The sequence below is a fragment of the Phaenicophaeus curvirostris genome, chromosome 1 (genome assembly GCF_032191515.1).
Source record: "Phaenicophaeus curvirostris isolate KB17595 chromosome 1, BPBGC_Pcur_1.0, whole genome shotgun sequence".
Classification (NCBI taxonomy): Eukaryota; Metazoa; Chordata; class Aves; order Cuculiformes; family Cuculidae; genus Phaenicophaeus; species Phaenicophaeus curvirostris.
The window spans coordinates 13,387,806-13,411,078 of NC_091392.1; the positions used below are offsets into that span (position 1 = coordinate 13,387,806).

The 23,273-nt window shown below is 39.4% G+C and overlaps 1 protein-coding gene across 2 annotated transcripts in view; it reads right to left on the reverse strand.

The window, feature by feature from the left end:
• The window catches only part of RELN (reelin), a 296,961-nt gene that overhangs the window by 50,584 nt on the left and 223,104 nt on the right, over positions 1 to 23,273 (reverse strand). For both annotated transcript variants that reach the window (XM_069881518.1, XM_069881596.1), the window contains exons 25-36: positions 20,943 to 21,148; positions 19,307 to 19,478; positions 18,755 to 18,955; positions 16,339 to 16,574; positions 14,114 to 14,271; positions 13,002 to 13,209; positions 7,422 to 7,498; positions 5,736 to 5,894; positions 3,605 to 3,793; positions 3,111 to 3,384; positions 1,571 to 1,711; positions 1,298 to 1,475 (exon numbers count right to left, since the gene is read on the reverse strand). In XM_069881518.1, coding sequence (XP_069737619.1) covers positions 1,298 to 1,475; positions 1,571 to 1,711; positions 3,111 to 3,384; positions 3,605 to 3,793; positions 5,736 to 5,894; positions 7,422 to 7,498; positions 13,002 to 13,209; positions 14,114 to 14,271; positions 16,339 to 16,574; positions 18,755 to 18,955; positions 19,307 to 19,478; positions 20,943 to 21,148 — 2,199 coding nt within the window. The remainder of the gene's footprint in view (positions 1 to 1,297; positions 1,476 to 1,570; positions 1,712 to 3,110; positions 3,385 to 3,604; positions 3,794 to 5,735; positions 5,895 to 7,421; positions 7,499 to 13,001; positions 13,210 to 14,113; positions 14,272 to 16,338; positions 16,575 to 18,754; positions 18,956 to 19,306; positions 19,479 to 20,942; positions 21,149 to 23,273) is intronic.

The window sequence follows — 23,273 nt, forward strand, 5'->3', positions numbered from 1 at the left end:
TGTGTCACCACCAGAGGCACAGCTACATGATCAGTTACAGGCACAGCTACATGATCAGGTACAGACACAGGTATAGGTCATTAATTTTATGCTCTAAACTACTGGGATATGATCTGATCTGCAAGCACTAACTTACTCAGACATTGACTCCAAGCTGGTAAGCTCCTTTTGGGGCAAATTGTATTGTAGCCAAGCACCCTAATTTTCATGGAGGAAGGCTCTGCTCTAGGAGTTCCTTTCTGTGTGTCAAAAAATGCTTTGTACAAACATCCTCTTCTGAGGCAACCTTTTGACTTAGAGCAGTAAGGAAATGAAGCAGACAGGAAACCTTATACTGACCCTTAAAACCCTACCTATCTCTACAGATGTGCTCAATGTTGGGTGGATCCTGTGGCCAGAGCCAGACTCTGCTCTACAGAGAACTGACAAACCACTTCTCAGAGCTTCCCTCTTTCTCCAGCCCATTCCTGCAGAGGGACAACCTGCAGGATAACCAATCCATGTTTCAGACAATTCACACCTTAGGAGTTTTTCTTTAAATGATCTGAAGAGGGTGAACTGGAGTAAAGGTTTTGCAAAGAAATATTTCTAAAGAATTAATTTCTACACCAAATACTATTAAACTGAACACCTGAATTCACAATGTCAAATGAATATCCATGTGTGAGCTTTAAATTTGTATGCTTATGTGAACAAAAGTCTTTCTTTTTATGTGTTTTGTTGAAGAATGGAGAAGCTAAAAAAATATGGTATTTCCTGGCCTTTTCTTAACCTGTAATTAACAAAATATCTCCAAAGAGCTAGAAAACTTCAAAATGATAGAACGAAGTGAAACAGTGACTACATAAACACTGATTACACAGACTACAGTGCTGACCAATTAGTATTATTCAAAATACTCAAAAGCCTGTCAGGGGATTTCAAGACACAGACCTCATTGACTGTAATGCTGTAACGTGTACCATACATCTGAATCACTCACTTGGCCTCAAGAATCTCAGCCACAGTGCTTCATTCTTTTCTTTTGCTGGTTAAGGAGGAATTTACACCACAAATGAAAGTAATGGCCAACAAACAGATGAAACTAATTTGTTCATAAAAAACAACAGTGATAAACATGGTGCATACTTAGGGCAGGAGAAGACAGGAAAAATGAAAATATCGAATTCCAGCCTATAGACTTTGACATAAGCATATGGGGGGGGACCCCCGCCCTCCTCCTCCCCCCCCAGTTACCTTCTGTTTTCGAGTCTACTATATTTTATTAATTTTTTTTCCAATATAAGTAATCTCTGACCCCTTTAAAAATGAGAGCTGTTCCAGACTTGATGGTGTCACCATTCAGGTTTCCCCTCTCAGCACCGTAGACCTCTGGCCAAAGGTCTGGATGTAAGTTACCATTGAAATCATCCTTCAGGACAGACGGCAGAGGAATGACAGGGACACAGTATGGACCACCAAAGCCTCTGTCACACCTAGCAACAAAGCGGGAGGAAAAGGTATTATACACCTGGCCTAGACAAAACACAACATCCTTCCTAGGAAGCAGGTTAAGTAGGATGCTACTTACACACAACGACCTGCATCACAGATGCCGTGGCCTGAACACATCCAAGGGCAGCCTGTAGCCAGGACCACATTATCAATAGCCCAAGAATCAACACCAGAAGCATAGTTGTACTGAATCCATCTGAACCGTGTTCTGGGAGAGCTATAAAAAAAATCAGAATGGATGCATTTCATGCTTCAGAATTTCTGTTCCACAAAGCGCTATATAATCTGTGATTCTGTGATAATAATGAAAATCCCGTAGACTTCAGGAGAACAAAAGCATATGAATAATCTCTGTATCTGGGAAAGATTAATATTATAGTTGAAAGTGAAAATTTCAATTTCTCAGGTTAGTTTATAGGCACAATTCCAGCAGACTCTAAAGGAAGGTGTCCAAGGTGAAAAAATCATTGTTGCTGTGACTCCTGCTGATCAGCAAAGTGATTGAACAGAAACTATTAGCTACACTAGCATTCAACAGCTCCATGTGTTGATAGCAGAGTTAAAACAATATAATTGTTTCAGTAAACTAGAAGCAATGAAGGTTAATTTACACTCTGTGTAAAGTAAAAATAATGATTACATATGTTTGTATATATATGTACAACAATGTACGGCTATATATGCACATGCACACGCACACACACTGTTGTAATTGCTAACTGTCTTGTTATCCTCAGATGAGGAAAACAGTTTGGATAAAAAAATCTGTCAAGAGGGTTAAATCTGGGTTAAATCATCTTTGATATGTTCAGGCAGGAAACGTGTTTTGGAGCTGATCCTGGAACAATGCACAGAGAATTGCCTTTAGACTGGCAGGATCAGGGTAAACTGTGGAATTAGAAACCAAGATGTGAATGCCAGTGCTAGTTCATTTAGTGTGTGTCCATTTTTATTACTGTATTTTCTGGGTGGTGAAATTTACAGAGGTAAATAATGTGTAGGGTGCTTTGAAGAATTACAGAACTGTTCAGAATGATGGTAAGCAATGTTATCATCCTCTGTTATTTCTAAACTAGAGCATGGTTTTATTCAGAGAGACACATGCCAGCATATATGCCGTGACCATTTACAACAATGTGATATCACTATGAGGCAGGCAGGACTGTCCTCATGATCAAAAGGGTGGAGGTGGCACAACCACTAACATGCATTTTGACTTGCAGAATGCCGTGACTAACATGTCTAAATGTTGGATGACAACTTATATGCAGTGACAGAAAATACTTCCATATGTAAGGATGAGTCAGGGCGCTAACTTGTGCTTCTTATTGGGTAAATGTTAGAAAAGCTTGGGTTAGCATTCCTGTTCTTGCTGCCATAGATTATGGGTAAGACTTAAAGTATTCACTCATCCAAAGCTGTTACTTTCTTGAGTTTCTGCAGTTCACATTATATCTGATGAAATATTCCGAAGCGAAATTGAAAATTCCAATGGCGTGACAACACATATTTAATAATTTAAAAGACATGTAGAAAATTCCCAAGCTGGGGGATGTTTGCTCGAATTAGATCAGCAAATCTATATCATGCTAAACAGCCAGAAGAGCAGTGCTCACTTGGTTGCAGGTGGGAGGTATACCGTAATTCTCTTCCAGTTTTGGAATCTTTCTGAAGTGTAGATGGAGCTCTCAGTGTAGTGCTGACAGCCGATGGTTGGAGGAACACACTCCTCTGTCACCAGGTGCCAGTCTCTCCCATTGTTTAAAGAATACTGCAGGTGAATGCTATGGGAATTGCTGTACGGCTTGCTGCAACCCATGCTCAGCTCGAACTGCAAGAAAGTGGAGGATGATACATGGAAATCCCAAGTCTCGGCATAACGAGGTTTGCCTAAGAAAAGAACAAAAATTAGAAAAAAGGCAAAGTATAGTTTATGCTTATGTTTTCAGTACTTTCATTCAAATTTGTTATTTGTATTTTCACCTTTTTTTTTTCAGCCTACTCCTTCCTCCAGATTACTATATAGTTGAATTTCTGATTAGCTCCCATCTTGTAAAACCTTGACCCATACTTAAGTTATAAATATGTAGTAATGTTTGATGATACATACCAATGTTCTCATTAAATATCAGGGCTGTATCCATAGATAGGCAGTCGATGTCTACTTGACCTCCTTGTATTCTGTACCAGCTTGCTTGTAAATCCACAGTTCCATCAAATTTATCCTGGAAGCCAGTCTGAGAGCTGTCATTCATTCCTATAAGGACGTCATCCAAAGCCCACTGAGCTGAATGCTTCCCTATAAAAAGCAGAACAGGTAGGTTAGTGGAGTCCCTGGTAGTTATATTTTACATCCATATCCGTATTCACTCAGTGAGCAGTGCTAAAACATCGCTCAAGGATGAACCTGGACTGTAGAGTAAGTTTCTATTTCAGGTAACTGCCAGGTGTTTGCCTCTTCTTTTCTCAGGCTTCAGTGCCTTTGCCAGCCTATGCTGTGTCTGAATGAAACACTAGCTGAGACTCTAGATTGGGGATCATAATTTTATGAGTCACAACCTTCCTGCCATTCCCCATGGCTAAATTGGAAATGCCTCTCCAGTTCCCAAAGTACCTTTTGCATGGGCTAGAATACTACACAGGAAAATGCTTAAGCCTCTTGATATAGACAATATTCATAGAAGTGCTCTTCACCTCCTCCTTCCTGGATATCTCTTTTGCTCTCCAGCCTACAGGTATCTCAGTTCACCATCATCTCCAGCCCATTTATCCAGCCCTTCATTTCGATTCACCTTTTAAATGGCATGCTGCGAATGTCATCTTAATGCATAACTACTGCCCTCATAGAGAAGAAGAAAAGTCTTGACAATAAATTGTGAGCCCACAGCGATGTGCCAGAGCTTTTATTTTGCCTCTATCAGGAATGTGGGTCATGACTGATAGGGCCACTGTGCACTGAGTTATGGCAGACAGAGGACAATCTATGAAGGAATTAATATCTGTAATGAGAAGTAGTTGTCACCTACGGGCACTGGTATGGAAGGCGGTATTTCAACCTCCACTCATAAACTCTCTCTCTTACTGGGTGCCACAGGACTAGCACCAGGTAGTCTTAGATTGACTGCTCTCAGCAGGGATAGATGTCATCCAGGTGACCCAGTGCAAGTGGCCATGGGCAGGACACAGGTAGGGAGCAGCAGGTCTTACACTGCACCACTCACTGGGGCAAGTGATCATGGCAGAATGATGGTCTGTGGTACACGAGCTGAAGCTCAGATTTTTTTCCCAGATGAACTGGTTTCTTAAGTAAAACACATCCCTTTTGTCTTACCTACTTTCTTGCCTAGTGAGGACAATTAGCTCCAGCACAGGCATTGTAAGAAAATGTGTGAATAAAAAACAGCCATCAAAATGATAAATGATATCCAAGAAGCTGTGTACCATAATTACCTGAATGTAAGCTGTGTGCTTTTCTCCCCAGGGAATTTCTGTTAAAATATCCTTTGCCATTTTTCTGAATACCACTTTATATTTCCCACAGGGATCCAGGAGCTGCTGCCTTGCACAAAGGCAAGACACTTAACCAGGAGCTTTTAATAGCTGTAACATGTCCCCGTGCAAGGTGGGAGCTCTCACAGTGCTGGTAGGTATCAGTCAGCACCAGGGTTTTACTTTCAGCTGAGGGTGTGAGAAGTGGCTGAGTGGGCTTTCGGGGTGCAGCAGAAGGCAGGGGAGCAGGGTGCTGGGACATCAGAAATGGTGGGGGATGTGAGTCTGTTTTGGAGTGTGGAGGTATTGAAATGGTGAAATGGGAGCCACTAGGCAAGCAGATTTAAGGCCAAGTCATGCCTTCTCTTCCAGAACAGACAAAAAGTGAGATAACAACATGTAAGCCATTTTGCATCCCAGATCACTCTATACTCGACTAAATCTTCTAATCTTATTTAGGCTTTTCTGTTTAATGTTCTTTCCCTCTACATTCTTGTTATCTTTCAGCATCTTTGGTTCATGTCTTGGCTCTTAAACGATTTTACTCTTAAGCCCACTATTCCACTTGGTGCTGAAAAAGAGGTTCATGTTTACAGTGTGACTGGGGAAAGCCTAAATATGCACTTAGAGCACTCACACTATTCACTGTATTTTTGGCCATCTGAGGTCTGCAGAACATGTCCATACTGAGAAGCATTGACTAGTGTGTTGTGTAAAGCTGCTTAATGAATTTTTTGAATGACATTGCTTACCATGTTGTGGCTGCCACCAGCGGAAAGCAGTGGCAGGGGTTTTGGCATCTCGAGGTAAGTCTATTGAAACAACCTGGGGTTCCAGGTACGACATGAAGTCCAGCTCTCGCAGCAAATGCCAGGTGATCCCGTTATCGTTTGTGTATTGAACAACAAGCCCTGTATTTAAAATTAAGAAAGTCAGATAGCCTGACTGTACAGAGCAAAGGAGGACAACTCTTGAGTCTGAACTCAGGAGCTGCCAACCCCTGTCCAGTGTATGCTACTTTTGGCATCCCCTGTACCCTTTTGGCACCTCCTCTACCCTTTTGGCATCTCCTGAGCCAGGAAGTATTTTGTGGACAAAGTCCTGCTGGTGACGTGCTCACCAGCTGTCTTCATTAAACTCAAAGGATCAAATCTTTTACAACCTCTGAAAATGATTGTATGACAGAAACCATAGGAATAATGTAACTTTCTTAATATAGTCATTATTTATTTCATATTGGGTATCCTTGCAGTTTGTGTGGAACACTAAGTTGTAATTCTGATAGCTGGGCTCCCAATATGGGTTGTTTACAATCCTCACGCTACCTATACAAGCTCATAGCATCCTTAAAAGTTAAGTATCATAATAGTTAGATAATTTAAAATAGTCTTCATATCTTACACACAGTATGGCAAATATTAGGACATAGCAGAATCATGAAGTAACTTATGAGCTCATCACAGGGGATAAAATAGAGAAGAGGCATTTTTTCTGTATATTTCATCTCTTAAAACTCTTATGCTCTAGCATGTTCAAAAAGAATGGATTTTCTCACTGGTGCCAATGAGGAGAATCAAATCCTCAGTGTACTCTGCACTGAAAGATGACAATTCTGAGTCAGTATCAATGTAAATGCCACGTGTCAGAAAACAGTCCACTGATGTTAAATGATTTATACTGACAGGGAAATTAGGCGTTTTTTTGGTTGGTTTTTTTTTTCATTTAATTTCATTTACCAGATGTCAGTGGTCTGTCTTCATGTAACTAGGCTACTTTATGTGGGGAATCTGCTCCCAAAACTCTGCTGATCCTTCCAAACTGCAAATATAAGCCCCCCACTCAAATAGCTCTAAATCATGTGGGTAAAATAAGAGGGGACACAGCTGGAAGAGATGGATTTCTTTAGTCTAAACGTATTTCAGCTCTAGCTTTATAGTTCTGCATTCCAGGTAGATCATATGTGAGACTGGGTTGGAAGGCAAACTGTTACTAGACCCACTGGTGCAGTTGAAAACCTGAACACGTTTTCAGGCACACAACTCTTCTTTGGGTCAGAAATGGAAGTTAGTCACTTTATCTTGAACTTGCATTTTGTTCCTTTTATTTCAAATCTGAAGGAAGTTCTGTGTACTTGTAAATGTAACTGTTTTCCTACACCATCGAGTAGTCTAAGAAAACCTTTACACTTCTTGTAAATGTTATCTTAAACCACTAGAGCTCCAACAAAGATACTCCTACTGATAGATCACCATTAGGTTTGGTGGAAATAATAAATATAAATGTGGAACAAAAGTAAATAGTTTCAGCACCATTTATGAAAACTGAAGAAGTAATCAATTTATGTTACAAATAAATTAATCTTTTTGATTTTGTTAAGGCAAATGCACTATAGAAGACCCAAAACACAAAAAGCTTATTATAAGGAAAAGAGGCTTTACCTTCATTCCTGGCTCTTGGTCTGTTGCAGGAGTTACCAGTAGCCTTGCTTCCAATTTGTACATAAAATTGAACTAGCCTGTATAAGAAATCAGAGTAGAAGATCAGTGTAGTTATCTTCTGATAGCATTAGATCAGTCAGGGAACTCTCCTTTCTTAACGAATGTGGCATTTTCAGCTAGGCCATTATTCCAGGCTTATTGATCAAGTAATAGTCCCAGTGAAATCAAGCATTGCCATGGTAAACTGTGGACGACTGCACACCCAGAAGAAGGTGATGTAATTTATTGATCCTGCACCTAATGAATGTATTTTTGGACTGAACAGCAGATTTTAGTGGGTCCTTCTTTCACACAAAAATGCAAAAACTCAAAAGGAGGCAAATGTGCTCCTTAAATCAGATCTTACTTTGAACTCTTGTAACTGCAAACTGGTTTAAACTTTAAAACACAACATTAGATTTTTAATAAAATTATACTCAGACAAAACCACCACTCCCTTTTTGGTCCATAAATTCTTGCTGGAAACAATTTTCAGTGAAAAGAGCTGATGGGACATTTTGTGAAGTAGACCCTTTGATTTTGATCCTATACTATTTCATTTCATTGAACATCATCTTGTTCTCGTGTCATGAGATGGGGCAAAAAAATGTTCCTGGTCTGCCTTCCCTGCAACCTTCCCTGTAGTCAGTGCTTTTATCAATTCCCTACTTCCTCCTCCTTCTTTCTGTGGTAAACCACAGCAACCTTTTCACCTGTCTCTCTGTGTGAAAGTTTCCAATGTCCTTGATTTTACCCATAATCATTTTCTGCAACCCTTCTAAACCTGCAACATCCCTTTGAGACAGACCTGCTTGTTTTAGTGACGGATCTTTGGCTAAACCTCGAATATTCTTATCTCACTATATCTGAATTAATAATTACTCCATTCTTGTGCTCCAAAATATTTTTATTTTTTTCCTCCAACCTACAGTCATGACCTGGTGCCTGTGCTGAACTGATATGTTTCATTGCAACTTTGTGGTATCAGAGATAAAACAGCAATTTGTTTTAAATAATGTCCTGCTGCTCAATCACCAAATTTCATTGCCTGCCTCTGACATTCATTTGAGTCTTAGCTGGTCACAACTAATATACAGAGCCCTGAGAACGCTACTGCCCCCTTATCTGCCCACTCTTCACTCATTGTCTGCATTGCACACCCAAAACAGTGACTGAAGAGAGCAAGGAACCTGGACTTCTCCCCTCGCTGAGCTTTTACATGCTGAAAGTTGGTGATGCCATTTTCCTTCTTGTTTCTTAGCCATTTTTTGACTTAGGATGATGCCTGCCTGTAGTGTTTTGTTTATTGGAGTACATACCAATTTTCCTTTTGGGGAAGCAATTGCTTGTCCCTTGTGCTCAGGGTGTCTTTGTGGAGCACACAGGGAGAGATGGGATCATTGCCATCCAGAAGTTTTTTGGGAAAAAAAACAATACAAATCCAAAGAAACCTGCATTTCCTTAATTCTACTGTTTGTAGATAACTTCTTTATTTTAAATACTAAGTTTTGAGGTGAATTTGTGTCTCTTTGTGAAGAGACAAAGCTTGATTTGTCACTCAAACAATTCCCCACAAAGATAACTCTTTTCATATTAGGTGATTTGGTCCTAATTTGTAGTGACATCAGTAAAATCACAGACAAGCCGCAGGACTACAGCCAGAGCCAGTACAATACAGATTCTAATTTCCCTCACCCACTGCTACATACACAATGTCATGATCCTCTTCCAGTTCTAAACCCAAACACACTCCAGTTCTGTTACTGAAATTGGTATCTCTTCTCTGAGATGTTTTGTACATACCTAGGGACCAAGACAAGCCAGAATATACCCATCAGTCTAATTCGTACTATAATGCCATAGACTGTCCAAGAACAGATAGGCTGACAGTATTACACTATTTAGCCAGGTAGGTCCTATTGTTTCCTGCAGCTCCATTGTCTCGGCAGTAAAACACTAGACAGCTGTCTCAGAGGTGAAAAGATTTACAGTTCTATGATGAAACTCTCTTCTGTGCTTGCCAAATGTAAAGATCGGTAAAAAGCAGAAACAAAACAGGAAAAAAACCCCCTTTTCTGCAGAAGGGTGAATCAGCCCATCTGATCTGTAAACGTTTGACCCAGAACAGCTCTCTGGGCTGGTTACACAGTCATTAGCAATGGAGTCTGTAATGCAGACAGGAGCCAAGTCAGCTAACAAGCCAGATGTCACTGCCTGGAATAAAATGTATATAGTCTGTGATTTTTATCTAGCTGCCAGGTAGGCACTGTGTGCAAATGCTCTCACTGCACATATAGTGAATAGTGTCATAAGGGACAGGCCATTAAAATGGGATGCAGTAGCTCATCACTAACCAAAATGCATCCAGGTATTGTCAGTCAGGAGGATGGAAATACAGCTGGTGAAACTGTGCCTTTGGTGCACTGGGCCATGCAAAAGGGGAGGGATAGTGAGACTCCGGGGGGTGGTTCTGAAGCGTAGGACAAAAAATGGCCTGGGTGAAATTAATTTTGACACTTACAGCTCTCTGAGTGCTATGGGACATTCTCCTAATGTCTGTGAAAAAAGTGTAGTGAATCATACAAAGGAATAAGGAGACAGTAGGACAAACAAAGCTAAATTTATGATAGCACTTCATGTATAAGCAAAATATTGAGAACTTGTGTACAATTCATTGGCTTTAGGGAGTGGAGTTTTAGTTTTAAATGCTCTTAGCATGGTGCCCAAGTTTGGCAGTGCCCTGTTAGGCTGATTCCCTGAGCAGCGCCACGCACACCATGGGCTGGCAAATCTCAGCCCCTTTGGAGCAGAACGAACCAGGAGCACTAAGTCCCCACGGACCCCAGTCCTCTGGGAAGACAAAGATGAAGGGGGCAAGGGTCTTTGTATATTGTACAAAAAAGAACAAAATTTTACATTCCTTACAGAAAGTCTATGCTTTACATTCAAAAAGCTGTAACAGAATGAAGATGGTATAGAGTACGCACAGGTAGATTTGCAGGAATTCAGAATGAAAATAAAACTTTAATGTCTTGCAATATTTTTCAATTTTTTACTCTTCCATGCCTGATCTAATGAAATAAGATCTTAAAGGGTCTGGGAAAACACTATTAACCTGAAAAATAAGAAGCTTAGAAAACTACTGCAAGAGTTTCAGCCTCCCTATTCACAACTCTCAATCCACATATCTAATGGTATGTCTTTCATGTATTTTCCTGCTGTTTCCTCAGTCACCAAAAGCCCCCAGACAAAAAAATGATGCACAAATAAAAGATAACTGTGCAGGGGCTAAGATGACCCCTAATAAGATAACCGAATTCTATGCAAAGCATTACTGAATGCAAAAAGTAATACCAAAATGAGAAAAAGTGCTTCCCTCTAATCTCCTCTTTCAAGTGACAATAATTTTAACTCCAATAATGGAAAAAAATTCTTGGCTGAGGAATTATTTTCTTTTAGGGTATGGGTCTTTCAGTTAACCCTTCACACTCTCACAAACTTCACTTGTCTGTCTTTCTAGGATAAAAGACCCAGCTAATGTTACAGATGGTCTCAAACATTAAAGTGAGTTGCACCTGTTCTAAGTGAGGTATCTTAAGGCTGGATGTCTAAATCTTACACAATCAACCCAGATTGCCGTATAATTAATGACAAGAATACATACTTCCAGAAGACAAAGCACTGGCTTTAGCTAACCCTATTTCAGGATGAGTTGCATTGCCCTTCTGAAGCAGTTGTTTCCTTCCTTTGAGCATAGAAGCAGCGTGGGGTAATTGCTGTAGTCTAAGGAGTCTGTGCTCTGGTCAAGCTGCATAAGGCAGATCCTATTGAGCACACGTGTGGTTGAAGAAACCAAAAAATCAATGTTAGTCCCCTTTGTGTTTGAGATCTGTGCTTTTGTTCCTTCTAGCAAACAGCCCAGGGATGTGGCATCAAACTTGACTTGTTCAAGGAAGTTAAGCTGCTCGCTGTGATGCTTACAAAAATAGCAGTGCTGCTTTCTTTTGACAAAATGATAAGTCACAGCAGGAAAGCATCTCACATGGGGAGCGTGTGCTCAGAAGAAGGGTTCTTGGATGCTCATCAGGTGTCCCTCTGGCTGTTTATGTTCTTGGGGCAGTTTTGAGACATAAGATGATGATATTCTCATGCAAAATGGAAATAGCATTAAATGTAAAAAAGTCAAGAAAGAGCATTGCTCAATGCATTAAAACTTCTTTTGGCATTTCAAACTCTATAAAAATGGAAATCCATAAATATGAATATCTGGCATTAAATGTAGTTTCAAAGTAATCTTAAAGCTAAAGAAAATCCTTTTCTTTTATAAAAAGATTTCTGTAGGAAAGAAGGAATAACTCAAAAATACCATTTGAACATAGACTTCTTCATGATATAGTTACTTCCAATTTATGCTTCATAGGATTAATAATATGAGATTTAAAAAGACAGTGGAACAGAAGTCAAGTGCTCAGGTCTACCCAGAGTTCTAGTGCAAACATGTACTTGTCCAAAATGTATTTGTCAAACAATTAATTAATTTAATTATTAAGTAATTTACATAATTATCTGAATAATTCACATATTTGTCAGAGGGTATTCTACAGACACAGGGGACAGATGAAAAACAGATGTTTCTATGCTGTTCAGTGCCAGGGCGCAGCTAAGTATGTCCCAAAACCCATAGCAGCTCCCGTATACCCATAAGGAGCACTGCTTGTCTGAGCTGGAGAACAGAGACAGTAATTTGTGGTCAGTCTTTGCTGAATGATCTCACAAATTAAATAATGCAGCAAATCATGGCATTACTCGTTCCTGCAATAGTATTTGTCAGGAGAAGTATCTTTTATTAAGCTAACTGATATAGTTTCAGGGTGGGCAAGGTTTCAGGCGCATGATCCCTCATGAGACTGGACAAAGCAGCAGGAAACTCCAGGCTAAATAATGGTTAGAATTAACAGCCCTTTGTTTACCCTAATTGCATTAACCAATTCGACAATTTGAGAGAAAAAGGATAATTACTAGCAGCAGAGCAGGATTCAGTAGCAACAAGGGGAGAGGTGAGAGCCTCTTAGTCTCTTGGTTACACAGAGACAATTTGCATTCCACTTCTTTACAGTTCTGATAAGTGGACTACTTCACAACATCTGGCACGTAAACAACAGCTCCTTGGCCTGTTTGCAGTTCAGGGGAAAAGGAGTTTTTCTATCCATCTATGGGCAGTCTTAGGTTTTCTGCAGACTGAAGACCCCCATCTTCTTCCTATCTATCTACAATATAAAGCAAATCATCCTCTGGGAAAGGTAAAGAGTTTGTATTTCTTTATGCTGCTCTTCCAGTGTTTCTAAGCTAAGTTTCCTCTTTCAAGAAAAGGAAATAGTACAGCAGAATGAACAAAAAATTAATTTCCCTGCCTTTAAGATTCCTTGTACAGGTTGCAATTGCCAGAAAAACTTCACACCTTCTTACACCTACATATGTAAGAGTGGAAAGGAGACAGTATGAACACACAAACAATTGTAAGAAGCAGCACTGAGGATTGACCTGATATTTGTGGTGTCCAGGGGAACAGTCCTCGCCTCCCTTTTGCCAGGTCCGTTGAAGTAAAGAGATCTTCCATCACTGAGCACACCACAACCTGTCCCGACCTGACCTCCTGTTATCTTGTACCAGAGAGGGCTTAGCTTCCTCTCAAATCTGTCAAACATCTCACTGTGGTTAGGCACATTAGACACGCAGGTTCCATGTGATGCTTCAAGGGGGAAAAAAAAAAATATATGGGAGCTGCTGTGGTGAAACTGCTGAACAGAGTAGAGGTCAGATACAGTACATTGGCAGACAGTTCTGTTGCATTCACATATGAGAAAGTACTGGGCTTTTCTGAGAAAAACACCCTGACAACAGGATTGTACCTTTTAAAAGCCTCTTTGTAAATTTTTTAGGCAGAATAAGCTCTCTTCCTCTAAACTCTAAGATGGCTTATTTCACTACATGAAAAACAACTGTGCTTTATGTTGATAAGTCATTTTATGTAAACAGAAAAATATTATCTTTTTATTTAATGTTAAATCTAACAAAAGATGTACGCTTATTGCTTTGTTGGTATAGAGAGTTGAGTAAAGAGTGCAGCATGCAACTGATTGTTTCAATTGCTGGGCTTTTTTTTCATTAGGTTTGGGACTTGTTTTTGTGTTCCAGCATAAAAAGCCCTCAAAACCACAAGTGAGCAGAATTTTCCCCAGAAGGGCCTGTCAGAACATATGTTCCCTCCTGGTCCCATGCCATCTGATGGCCAGGGCACTCCAATTCAGCAGCAATTCTTTTGAAGATGATCCAAAGTCTTTTAAGAAGACTTTTTAGTCTACAATGTTTCATTTTGTTTTCTCTTCTATTGCTAGTCCTTTCCCCGTTCACATACATGGCAATGTTCAAAGATTGCGGTTGCCAAAAATATCACCAGTGTCATCTGCCTTCAGCTGCTCTGTTTTGCCTGTGCTGAATTTTATTTAACAAAACGAAGATTCTTACTGGCAGCCCATGAAATTCATGTCATCATATATTTTTTGCAATATTGGAGAGGAAAAACAAGGTGCTAGATTTACAGCTTTAACTCAGCCAGTGCTTACCGTAATCCCATCTAAAAAGATTCCTCTTACCTGTGTAGCCCAGGTCACAGAAGCAGACCCCCGAGACGCAGTCCCCGTGCCCACTGCAGTAATTGGGGCAAGGCTCTGAAATGTAAACACCATCTAAGCCGAAAGGAGGCACGCTCTTGTGGGAGCTGCTCTCCTGGATCCAGCGGAATCGAGTCTTGCTGTAGAGCAACAATGGGGAAAGGCACAATGTTACTGTTCCCAGTTTCAATACCTGATGCATATTTTATGTGCTCTTAGTTTAAGATAAAAAGGAGCTTTACCTAAAGGTGCTGTTTGCAAATAAGATCCAAATGCATGCCTAGAAAATATTTCTGACTTCCTTTCATTTTGTGCAGCTTCACCTATGGATATTTTTTTCCAAACTTTTTTTTTTTAAATGTAATTTGACATCTCTAATCAGTATTCACCAGTGCGATGCAAAGAACAGGTATGTGGCTTTATCAGCAAGATGAATGATTAGAGGTGACTCTGGAGATGCCTTTCACGCAGTTCAACCTAAAACAGTAATTACTTTTTAAAGTCCCAGAACTCCATTTGTTATGGTACTCATGAAAAGAACTCAGTATAGGCAGTGACGCAGAATTTATCACAGGATGTAAAACTTTGAGTAAAACTCCCAAACTTTCAAGTAATTTGGATACAAGAAAAATCATCCACTTTATAAAAATAATGGCAAATAGTATGTCTCACAGGACATGTAAATAGAAATACAAAGTTTTTGTTTTTGGATGATAACATGAGATTGCTGCAAAACAGTAGTCTAATCCTTAGCCTGTATAACTGAAATCGCTCTGGAGACTTCAGTGAGCCTGGACTAAGTTACTGACTCTCAGCACTGAAAATCTGTTGAAGAAAAAATATTTTGGTTTTTAATTTTCAGACTTTAACTTTCAACTGAATCATCTCCTAGGAGTTCCGGGGGCGGACCAAACTTAAAATCTCATTGCCAACCAAGTGGTTTAACTAAAATTCTCCTTGTAATAAACCTATTGCTATTTTTCTGCTATGCACTGAGATTTTGTAGGTAGATGATCACCATGCCAGTGCTTTGTATAACTGATGAAACAGGATCCTTTCAGATAACACATGAACCATGATTTCCAAAGTGACCCACAATGCCAAACCCCTCATTGTAGTTGCAATACTCACATTTTAATATATTAGTATGAGCTTCTTATTCCTGATCACATTACTGAACATAATGCCAAACAGATTGCTGCTATTGATTCCGCACTGCTTGTTTTGGGTAAATCAAATCAGCTGGTGTCAGATCTGTGCAATTTGGCACCTGCTTTTATTGGCTAATTACTGAGGAAAAGACAAACTTGTTATGGTACGCGCTGCTATTTCAGCTCCTTGCGGCAAAGGCACTGGCTCCCCCGCTATGCAATATGCCACATACTCAAAATCTGTGCTGGGGCTAGAGGGTGAGGAGCCCGTGGCAGGAGGATGGAGCCAAAACCCAAGGGCAGCACTAGAATAGCTGCATGGGGAGAAAGAGGCAGGAGGCAGTGGAGGGATGGCTAGGGGCTCAGGGGGACAGCTGCTGGCTGTGCTGGCACTGCTTGGTGCAGGCAGTAAATGAGATTGGGGTGGTTTACTGCTGGTGTATAAGATAGCGAGCAAGGGGAATGAGAAACTTCTCCTAAATCCAAGTAAGACTGAGAAAATCCTCTTGATTTCAAGACTTATTTGCATCTTCCACTGTCTGATGTTTCTTTATCTATATTAACCCAATGCTCACAGATGAACACACCTATCATTCCTCCTTCCTTTGACTTTGGCTGTCACCGCCACCTTCAATGACACAGCACATAAGTAGCAGCTCAAATACACTCCTAGGGTTTCTTTGCACTGTAACTATTAACTGCAAAATTAATCCTAGTCAAATAGCTTATTTAAATCAAGTGATTTATCATTGTCTTGCTGGTGTCTCTGATCTAACTGATATGCCTAAAGACAGACAGCACCATGATGAAGACACTGATGTCAAATTAAAATGTTCTGAGTCCTTCGTTGCTCTGAAGTTTAATTTTATAGACCATTATGAGACCTTTAAAATGGAAAAATCTCTGTTGTGGAAAGCACAGTATATTTTTACCAGATCTGCTGACATTTAATACCATTTTTATTCATGGCTTGCAACTTTTTCCTAACATAGCATCAAAGAAGGGGCAGCTAATTCGCAGGTATCATTGGCATCACTGATTTACAATGTACAGTACCTGGCTGCAAGTGACCTGGGGATAACAAGAGTGATTCTTGTCCAGTCCTCAAAGTCTCCTGTGTGGTACACTGTTGGCTCACTCAGCTCCCGAGAGCTGCCCTCACATCCTTTCATGCCTGGAGATGCAGGGTAGCAGCCCTCTTTCACAAGCGACCAGAACAGCCCAGCGTCATGAGAGTACTGAAGCAGAACAGGAGCAGAACTGCTGTACTGGTTAGTACAACCAATGTTCAGCTGCAAAAAAGCAGAGTAACGGATAGGAGCACTGTTACTGGTATTTATTGGCTGCAAACACCTTTGACTTTTTGGTTTAGAAGGCTTAGCTCTCTGGACTCATGCTTTGAACTCTGCTGGCAAACAGTGATTGATGCTTGGAGTCTGTTTCCTACATGCATATTGTGGAAGGCGTCCCTGCCCGCGGCAGGTGAGTTGGAACTAGATGATCTTTAAGGTCGCTTCCATCCCAAACCATTGACATTTCTCAGTAAAAAGGGACCCACTATCCCTTCAATGAGGTCACTGTGTTCAACACACTGAAACACGCAAAGGGCTTTTCAAAGTTCCTGCTGCATAAAGGGCCAAAACCAGCAAACTGTTCAAGCACCTACATGCCCACGAAGAGCTGTATCCTCTGAGACCCATACATCTGCAGTCCACCCAGCATGCTCAGAGGATCAGCCTGATTCCCAGGTATGGCCTGCCCTGGGCTGCAAGCCCTGACTGCAGCCTCGTCGTTGACCTCATAGAAATGATGGCTGGGAGTTGGCACTGCAGTTTTGGCCCCCAGTATAGAGCAAAATTGATGAAGAAGAAAAATGTATATTAAAATGTGAAGTGAGAATATAACCAAGACAAAAATCAAGTGCTGATTTGAAGTTTTCAGTTTCGTTTTTCAAGCTATCAGAAAAATATTAGTTTTCATTATTTCATTGCAGAAATTCTACTTGTGCTGTAGAATGTAAAATGTAGACCGAAGTCATTAACGTAAAATGAAATAATTTTGACAAATTACTGTCTCTGAGTTTATCAATGCAAGATTATTCCAGGCAGCTACTTAAAATGGAAATTTCACAAACTTGGGAAAGTGTTTAACCATATGTTTAAAATTAAAGCATGCAAATGGGACTGACACATTTATGTACAGGCCAGTTTAAAAGCTATCCAAAAGAGAGAGGAGTATAAATTCAGGCTTTAAATAATACACTTTATAAAGAGCTCACTGTTCTCTCATACATGTTGTTTATGTTTTGTATATTTATGTTAAATTGCCAAAGGTTTCAGTGATGGAAGACATCTGAAATATTTTTAAGTATTGCTTTTTTAGACCAAACAATTTTTGAGTTGCTGTTGATCATCAAATCTACAGAACAGAGACTTAGTCAGTGAAGTAGAGGAAATTAGTGAAGAGGCAAACAGCATCTGCTCCAGGCTAAATAGTATTTATATATTGAAATATTTCTGGGTTTTAGACAGTTTAAGGTATAAAACTACAAGCAATGCTCACTCAGGAATTGTACTGCAATCCCTCAGTTTGTATAGCATCTCATTAGCATAACTTTTAGATGAAATGAGATTATTTTACAAATCCCATTATTTCTAACTAACTTTCCTATTTATAGAACTGTTGGAATTATATTTGAAAAGCTCCCTGTAAACATCTGATCTCTTTAATAATTCCACTTGTAAATTATTCAGTGTCTGTATCCACCAATTATGTAAGAACCATGTATTTGTAGTGAGCTCATTAAAACTGCATTGCAACCAACCTCCAGAATTCACCAATGGGATTTCATTATAAACTCAATAAAATTTTGATTAGGGTTCAGAAACAAGAGCTTGTCAAAGCAAATACACTTTATTTGGAGCCCATATTCTGATGTATTGTCAGACCACTGAAATTTTTGTAAGCCCTTTAAAGAAGAAAATGCTAATTGGAGCCTATATTCATTGACACAATAGAAGTAAATTATATGAAAACCCCACACTGGAGTACAGAGCAGCTTGTAAGTCCTTAAATAGTTTAAAATACAAAAAACGCATGCAAACCACATTGGAGCTTTTGTAGTAATGGAGCCCCAGATGGGATAAATCCTTTTCCCCTTGACAGAGCAGTAGCATTGCCTAGTACTGACTGTCACTTCAACCCACTTCTGAAATGTGTTGAAGAACAACAAGCCTTAAAACTTCTCCAGAGGGGTAAAAAAAGCTCTCCTGCACCAAGGTTTTGGTTATCTATTTTCGAAAGAAGCATGCTATTTTATGTTGTATGAACTCACACATGTGCTATTCACATCTTTTTACATAGTGGTATAATTTGTCACCTTGTTTTGAACTGTGGCCCCAGTGGCACCTTGCAAGTATTGACTAAGGGCAGTTTTACTGGTGTTCTGCAGGAATTTATGTTTAAGGAATACCTTGAACTGCAGGACATATCCAGGCTTCAGTGCTAGATCTCGAGTCACTGCAAAACGGTCTCCATCTGATTTACCAAAGAGCATAGCGGAGGGGGTGGCAGAGCAGAAACTTTCATTTTTGGTCATCCCTTCGTTGGCCAACATTAACCATATGCTCATCTGGTTCATAGGGTAATCAAATGCTGGCTTTTCATAAAAGTTCTGTTAGAAATGAAAAGAAAAGCAACAAGTACTCTCACCTTGTGTGATTTCACAATAATTTCGAAATGGATAAATTTTCAAATGTCAGAATTTGCATTTTCTGTAATTTCCAAAATTTCTGTAATGCGTTTTTGAGGAGACACATAACTGTATCCTCTATCACAAAGATTAGAAGTCTGATGGTTTTATAAGAGGTAGGTTAGTACCTCAAAGAGAGAGACACAGCTGCAAATACTACAGCTGTTTCTTTAAGTACACCCAACACCATCAGAGAAAATTATATTAAAAGAAAAGTCTACTAACAGAGACAATGGTTCCTGGTTTGTGGGGATGCCCACAGCCTGCTCTTACCTGCGGTAAAGTGGGATTAACAATGGGAATGATGTGCTTCTGCTTCTCTGACAAAATGATAATGTCATCAATGGCCCACTGGTCATACCCTTCCCCTGAAAACACAGGCTGCCACCAACGAAACCTGGTGCAAGGTGTCTTAGCTGCAGCTGGCAGCTCCAAATAGACAAACCTGAAGAACAGAAATTCAGCAGAACATTAGGGAACACAGTTTGCAGAGAAACGGGAGAAATATCACTGAATAGAGAAAAGAGGCAGGCAAGCCAGTAGCTATCTTACACGTAAAAGTCCTCAGAAATTTATGTATCTGGATATCTATTTATACTCTGCGTATCAAGAAGCCTCCTATGTCGATCTTGTCTGTGGAGAATGTAAACTATTTAAGACAACAGCTATTTTTTATTCTCTATTCCTATATTGCCTAGCACAATAAGGAAATTATTTGAACTCTTCAGCTTTGAATGAAACTGTTCAGCTGATCTATGTTCGGCAAGTCTTAACGTTCTTCTGGTGCCAGCAAGTAATAGTTATATATGCTGACAAAACTAATTTTTCGTTTCTGCTGGTTCGTCCTATTTGCAGACAAAAGCATCTTTATATTACAATGCAAAGTTTTCTGCTATGGATAAAGATGTTTCAACTCTCCTATAAGGATCTTCTCACTTTAGATCTTCTCGGAGAGTTTCCTTATGTTCAACTTAGGAAACACCTTACAAAAATAATGTTAAAAAAAAAGTAAAGTTTCAAACTTAATCATACATTTAAAAGCACAGTAATTAGTTACTTGTTCAGTCCTGTTTCAGACACCTTACACAAACGCATTTCTACATATATTCCTTTTGGTACTATTTCTTTATACCACATGTTATTTTGTATCATGTACCTTGCTTCACTTCTTAGTTGTGCAGAGATTGTTCAGGACTACAGAGAAACTTCTTTTCTAGGGGATTCCTAGATTTATGGGTTGGAAATCAAGGACTTTATACTTCCAGCTGTCTAGATCACCATTAGAAAAGGCCAATTTGCTGAAGTTCATTGTGATGCAAAACCGACAAGATTATTTATTACTTAATTAATAATGAATTAATAATTATTATTATTTACATATTGAAAGGCATGGTCTACAACTAACTGAAGTCATTTTAATACCTATGCAGACAAATGCAACTTGAATTTTCACTGACAAGCTATCTTACAGCAAATTTAAAATACTGAACATGATTTATTCTCTTCCTTAAGTATTTCTTTAAAGGAGTTTTTGTTTTATGTGACATTAATGCTCATTAGATCTGAGACCAGAGTCAGAGGTAATAGCAGGTTTTTTACACCTCTTTTGGGCAAGTTCTTTATTAACTTGCTAATGTTTTGAAGATATTAAAATTTTAGTCATGTTTCACAAGGGAGGTGAATGATTGGAAGCTTTACATTTTACTTTTCAAGTTTTTTATAAGGCCTATTTTCACTAGATTTTTTCCTTCCTAGTGACAGGAGTTTACTGTGGAAGCCAGGAAAAGTTTCCATATAATGACGTCTTTTAAGCATTATAACTTGAAATTCCTAGTCATGTTTTCTAAAAATGAGAAATAAGTTTTTTTTTAAAGAGCTAACATAGTATGGGTTTAGACCAAAGTTATACCTGGGTTTGCTGAAGTCAGAGAAATACATTTCTGCTAGTAGCTGCCAATTGATACCACCATTATTGCTGTACTGCAGCAGCACACCTTCTTCTCTGCTGTCTGGTTTATTGCATGAAGAACTATCTCCTCCAATCTGGATGTAAAACTGGACAAAATCCACCCAGGTGGTGTCCAAATCCCAGCTCACCAACTGTCTTTTTCCAGCCTACAATACAAAGAACACAGGGTCAATATTATTAAATGAAGTATTAAGTACGACACCTTTACTGTGGATAGACATATTTGAAGTTCAACACAGATAATTATCACACAGAGAATTGCACAACATGGAGGACATTGAATTTTGTTTTAACATGACTTTTTTTTGTCTTTCTGACAAGGATTCTGCTTGGTCATCCTTTGTTTTATTCACCCTGGTGTGAACCCACGAGAATTTTTATTATGAGATTTCAACACACGAAGTGACTTCACAACACAATTTCCACATGACTTCAAGGTCCCAAATACCTTCAGAAGACAAAGAACAGATGCTGGGTATCCTGAACCAACCTGGGATAAATTTTTAAATTTCCAGCTTTTTAATAATAAAGAATAAAGCAACAAAAGGACACTTCTGAAGTCTCATTTCCCCAGTCAAATCTTACACTTAACCAATCATCTGAAATTATAGCCTATATAATATCTATTGTTTGAAGCCTATCTCCTACACAAGAACAAGGAAGTGGCATTTTCTCTTTGTGCCTCAACTGAATAGGATTGTTTTCCTACACAAAACTACACTCTTTTCCAAGTAAATATTGTCAATCAGAAGTCTTTCAACCAAAACCAGTAGGTTTGGTTTCAGGTTTCCCTAAGCATAGCTGAGAGAGAAAATAGCCCAATAAAATTTAGTGAACAACTTCTCCAAGGATGTTTTAGGGTTCTAGCAGGAAACAGCTCTGGGATATCTACACTATGGTCAATACGGTCAATCTGTGTAATCTGGCAAAGGAAGACAGAGTGTATTCAGCTAAAAAAAAGCTTTAAGGTTTAAGATCCTTTCATTGTAATCGGAATTATACTGTTCCTCTCTGCCCTTTGTGCCCTGGTGCTTGATGCTGAGCTTGCGGGCTTGCATATATCTTTCTAGTGTCTCATTTGTACATTCATGATTCTTCTGACAAACTTCCAGAGAAATCTGAGATAAGCAAGTGATGGGATCTAGCTGGACATAAGTAACAAGTTTTATGAGCTGAGACTTCAAATATAATCTGCGGTTTTTAATAAGATGATAGATGAATTTAAATCCTGTTCTATTCATCACCTCTTTCCCTTTCCCACACAATTCAGGGTAAACTCAGCACAAATAAACGTCTATTTCTTTCTTTCTTTCTCAGAGCATTTCACTTTGCTGGTGTTAAAACCTGGGTCTGCAGCTCATTTGTAAACTCTACCAAATAGGCTGTATCACACTGCTAAACTAATTTCTGGAAGCTGAATGCTTGTGGGTTTGAAACTTGGTTAACTTGCACCACTGATGACAACTAAAACCTGTGAAGAATCCTGTGGCCCTCAAAAAGTTCATTTAGGCTACAGTCATATTGACTGGTCTTGAATTATGCCTGCTGCTTATTTGGTGTTTTATCTCCAGTTGAGCAAAGCCCTCCTGAATGGTGTTACGAGAGTGAGATGGGCTCAGTCTTGGGTGCAGCCCCAAGCTTCCCATGTGGCTGTTAAGTCCCACGTGGCTGATATTGACACGAATAATCTCTTGGTAGTTTCCTTTCACAGCTTCATTTGGAGACCCATGGGAATTTGAAATTACCATCATGAAATCAAAGTAGTAATTGATAATAAAGATGCAAACACTCTTGCTGTCCCATGGGTAGGTGTGTCCCAGCTGTCTGAGGGCACCCAACATACTGACTTGCAGTGGATCAAACTCTGACTGTACAGTGGCTCTGCCTGCCAAAGGGTTAACCACATAACCAGGTTGATTGAGAAAGAACACTAGTGACATAAAACCTCAGAGGAATTGCAGGGGCTAATTGGAAGAGCTCTGTATTGCAAACACGCCTACAGTTGATTAAAATGAGTTGTAAAACAAAAGATAGAGGGTCGGCAGAACAAAGCCAACATTAATTCTGGTAGCAGTAATTGATTATGGCAGTAAAGATTAGACATTCAAATAAAAAGTAGCCATTTGAGTGAATGAAAATAAATGGAGCATGTGAATATGAAGTCCCAAAGCAACACAGAATTGTTGGGCAACTATAAAAATACTGTTTTATCATCCACCAGCATGGCCACTAGATGCCTTGAAAAAGATCTAAACAGAAATTAAATAAACC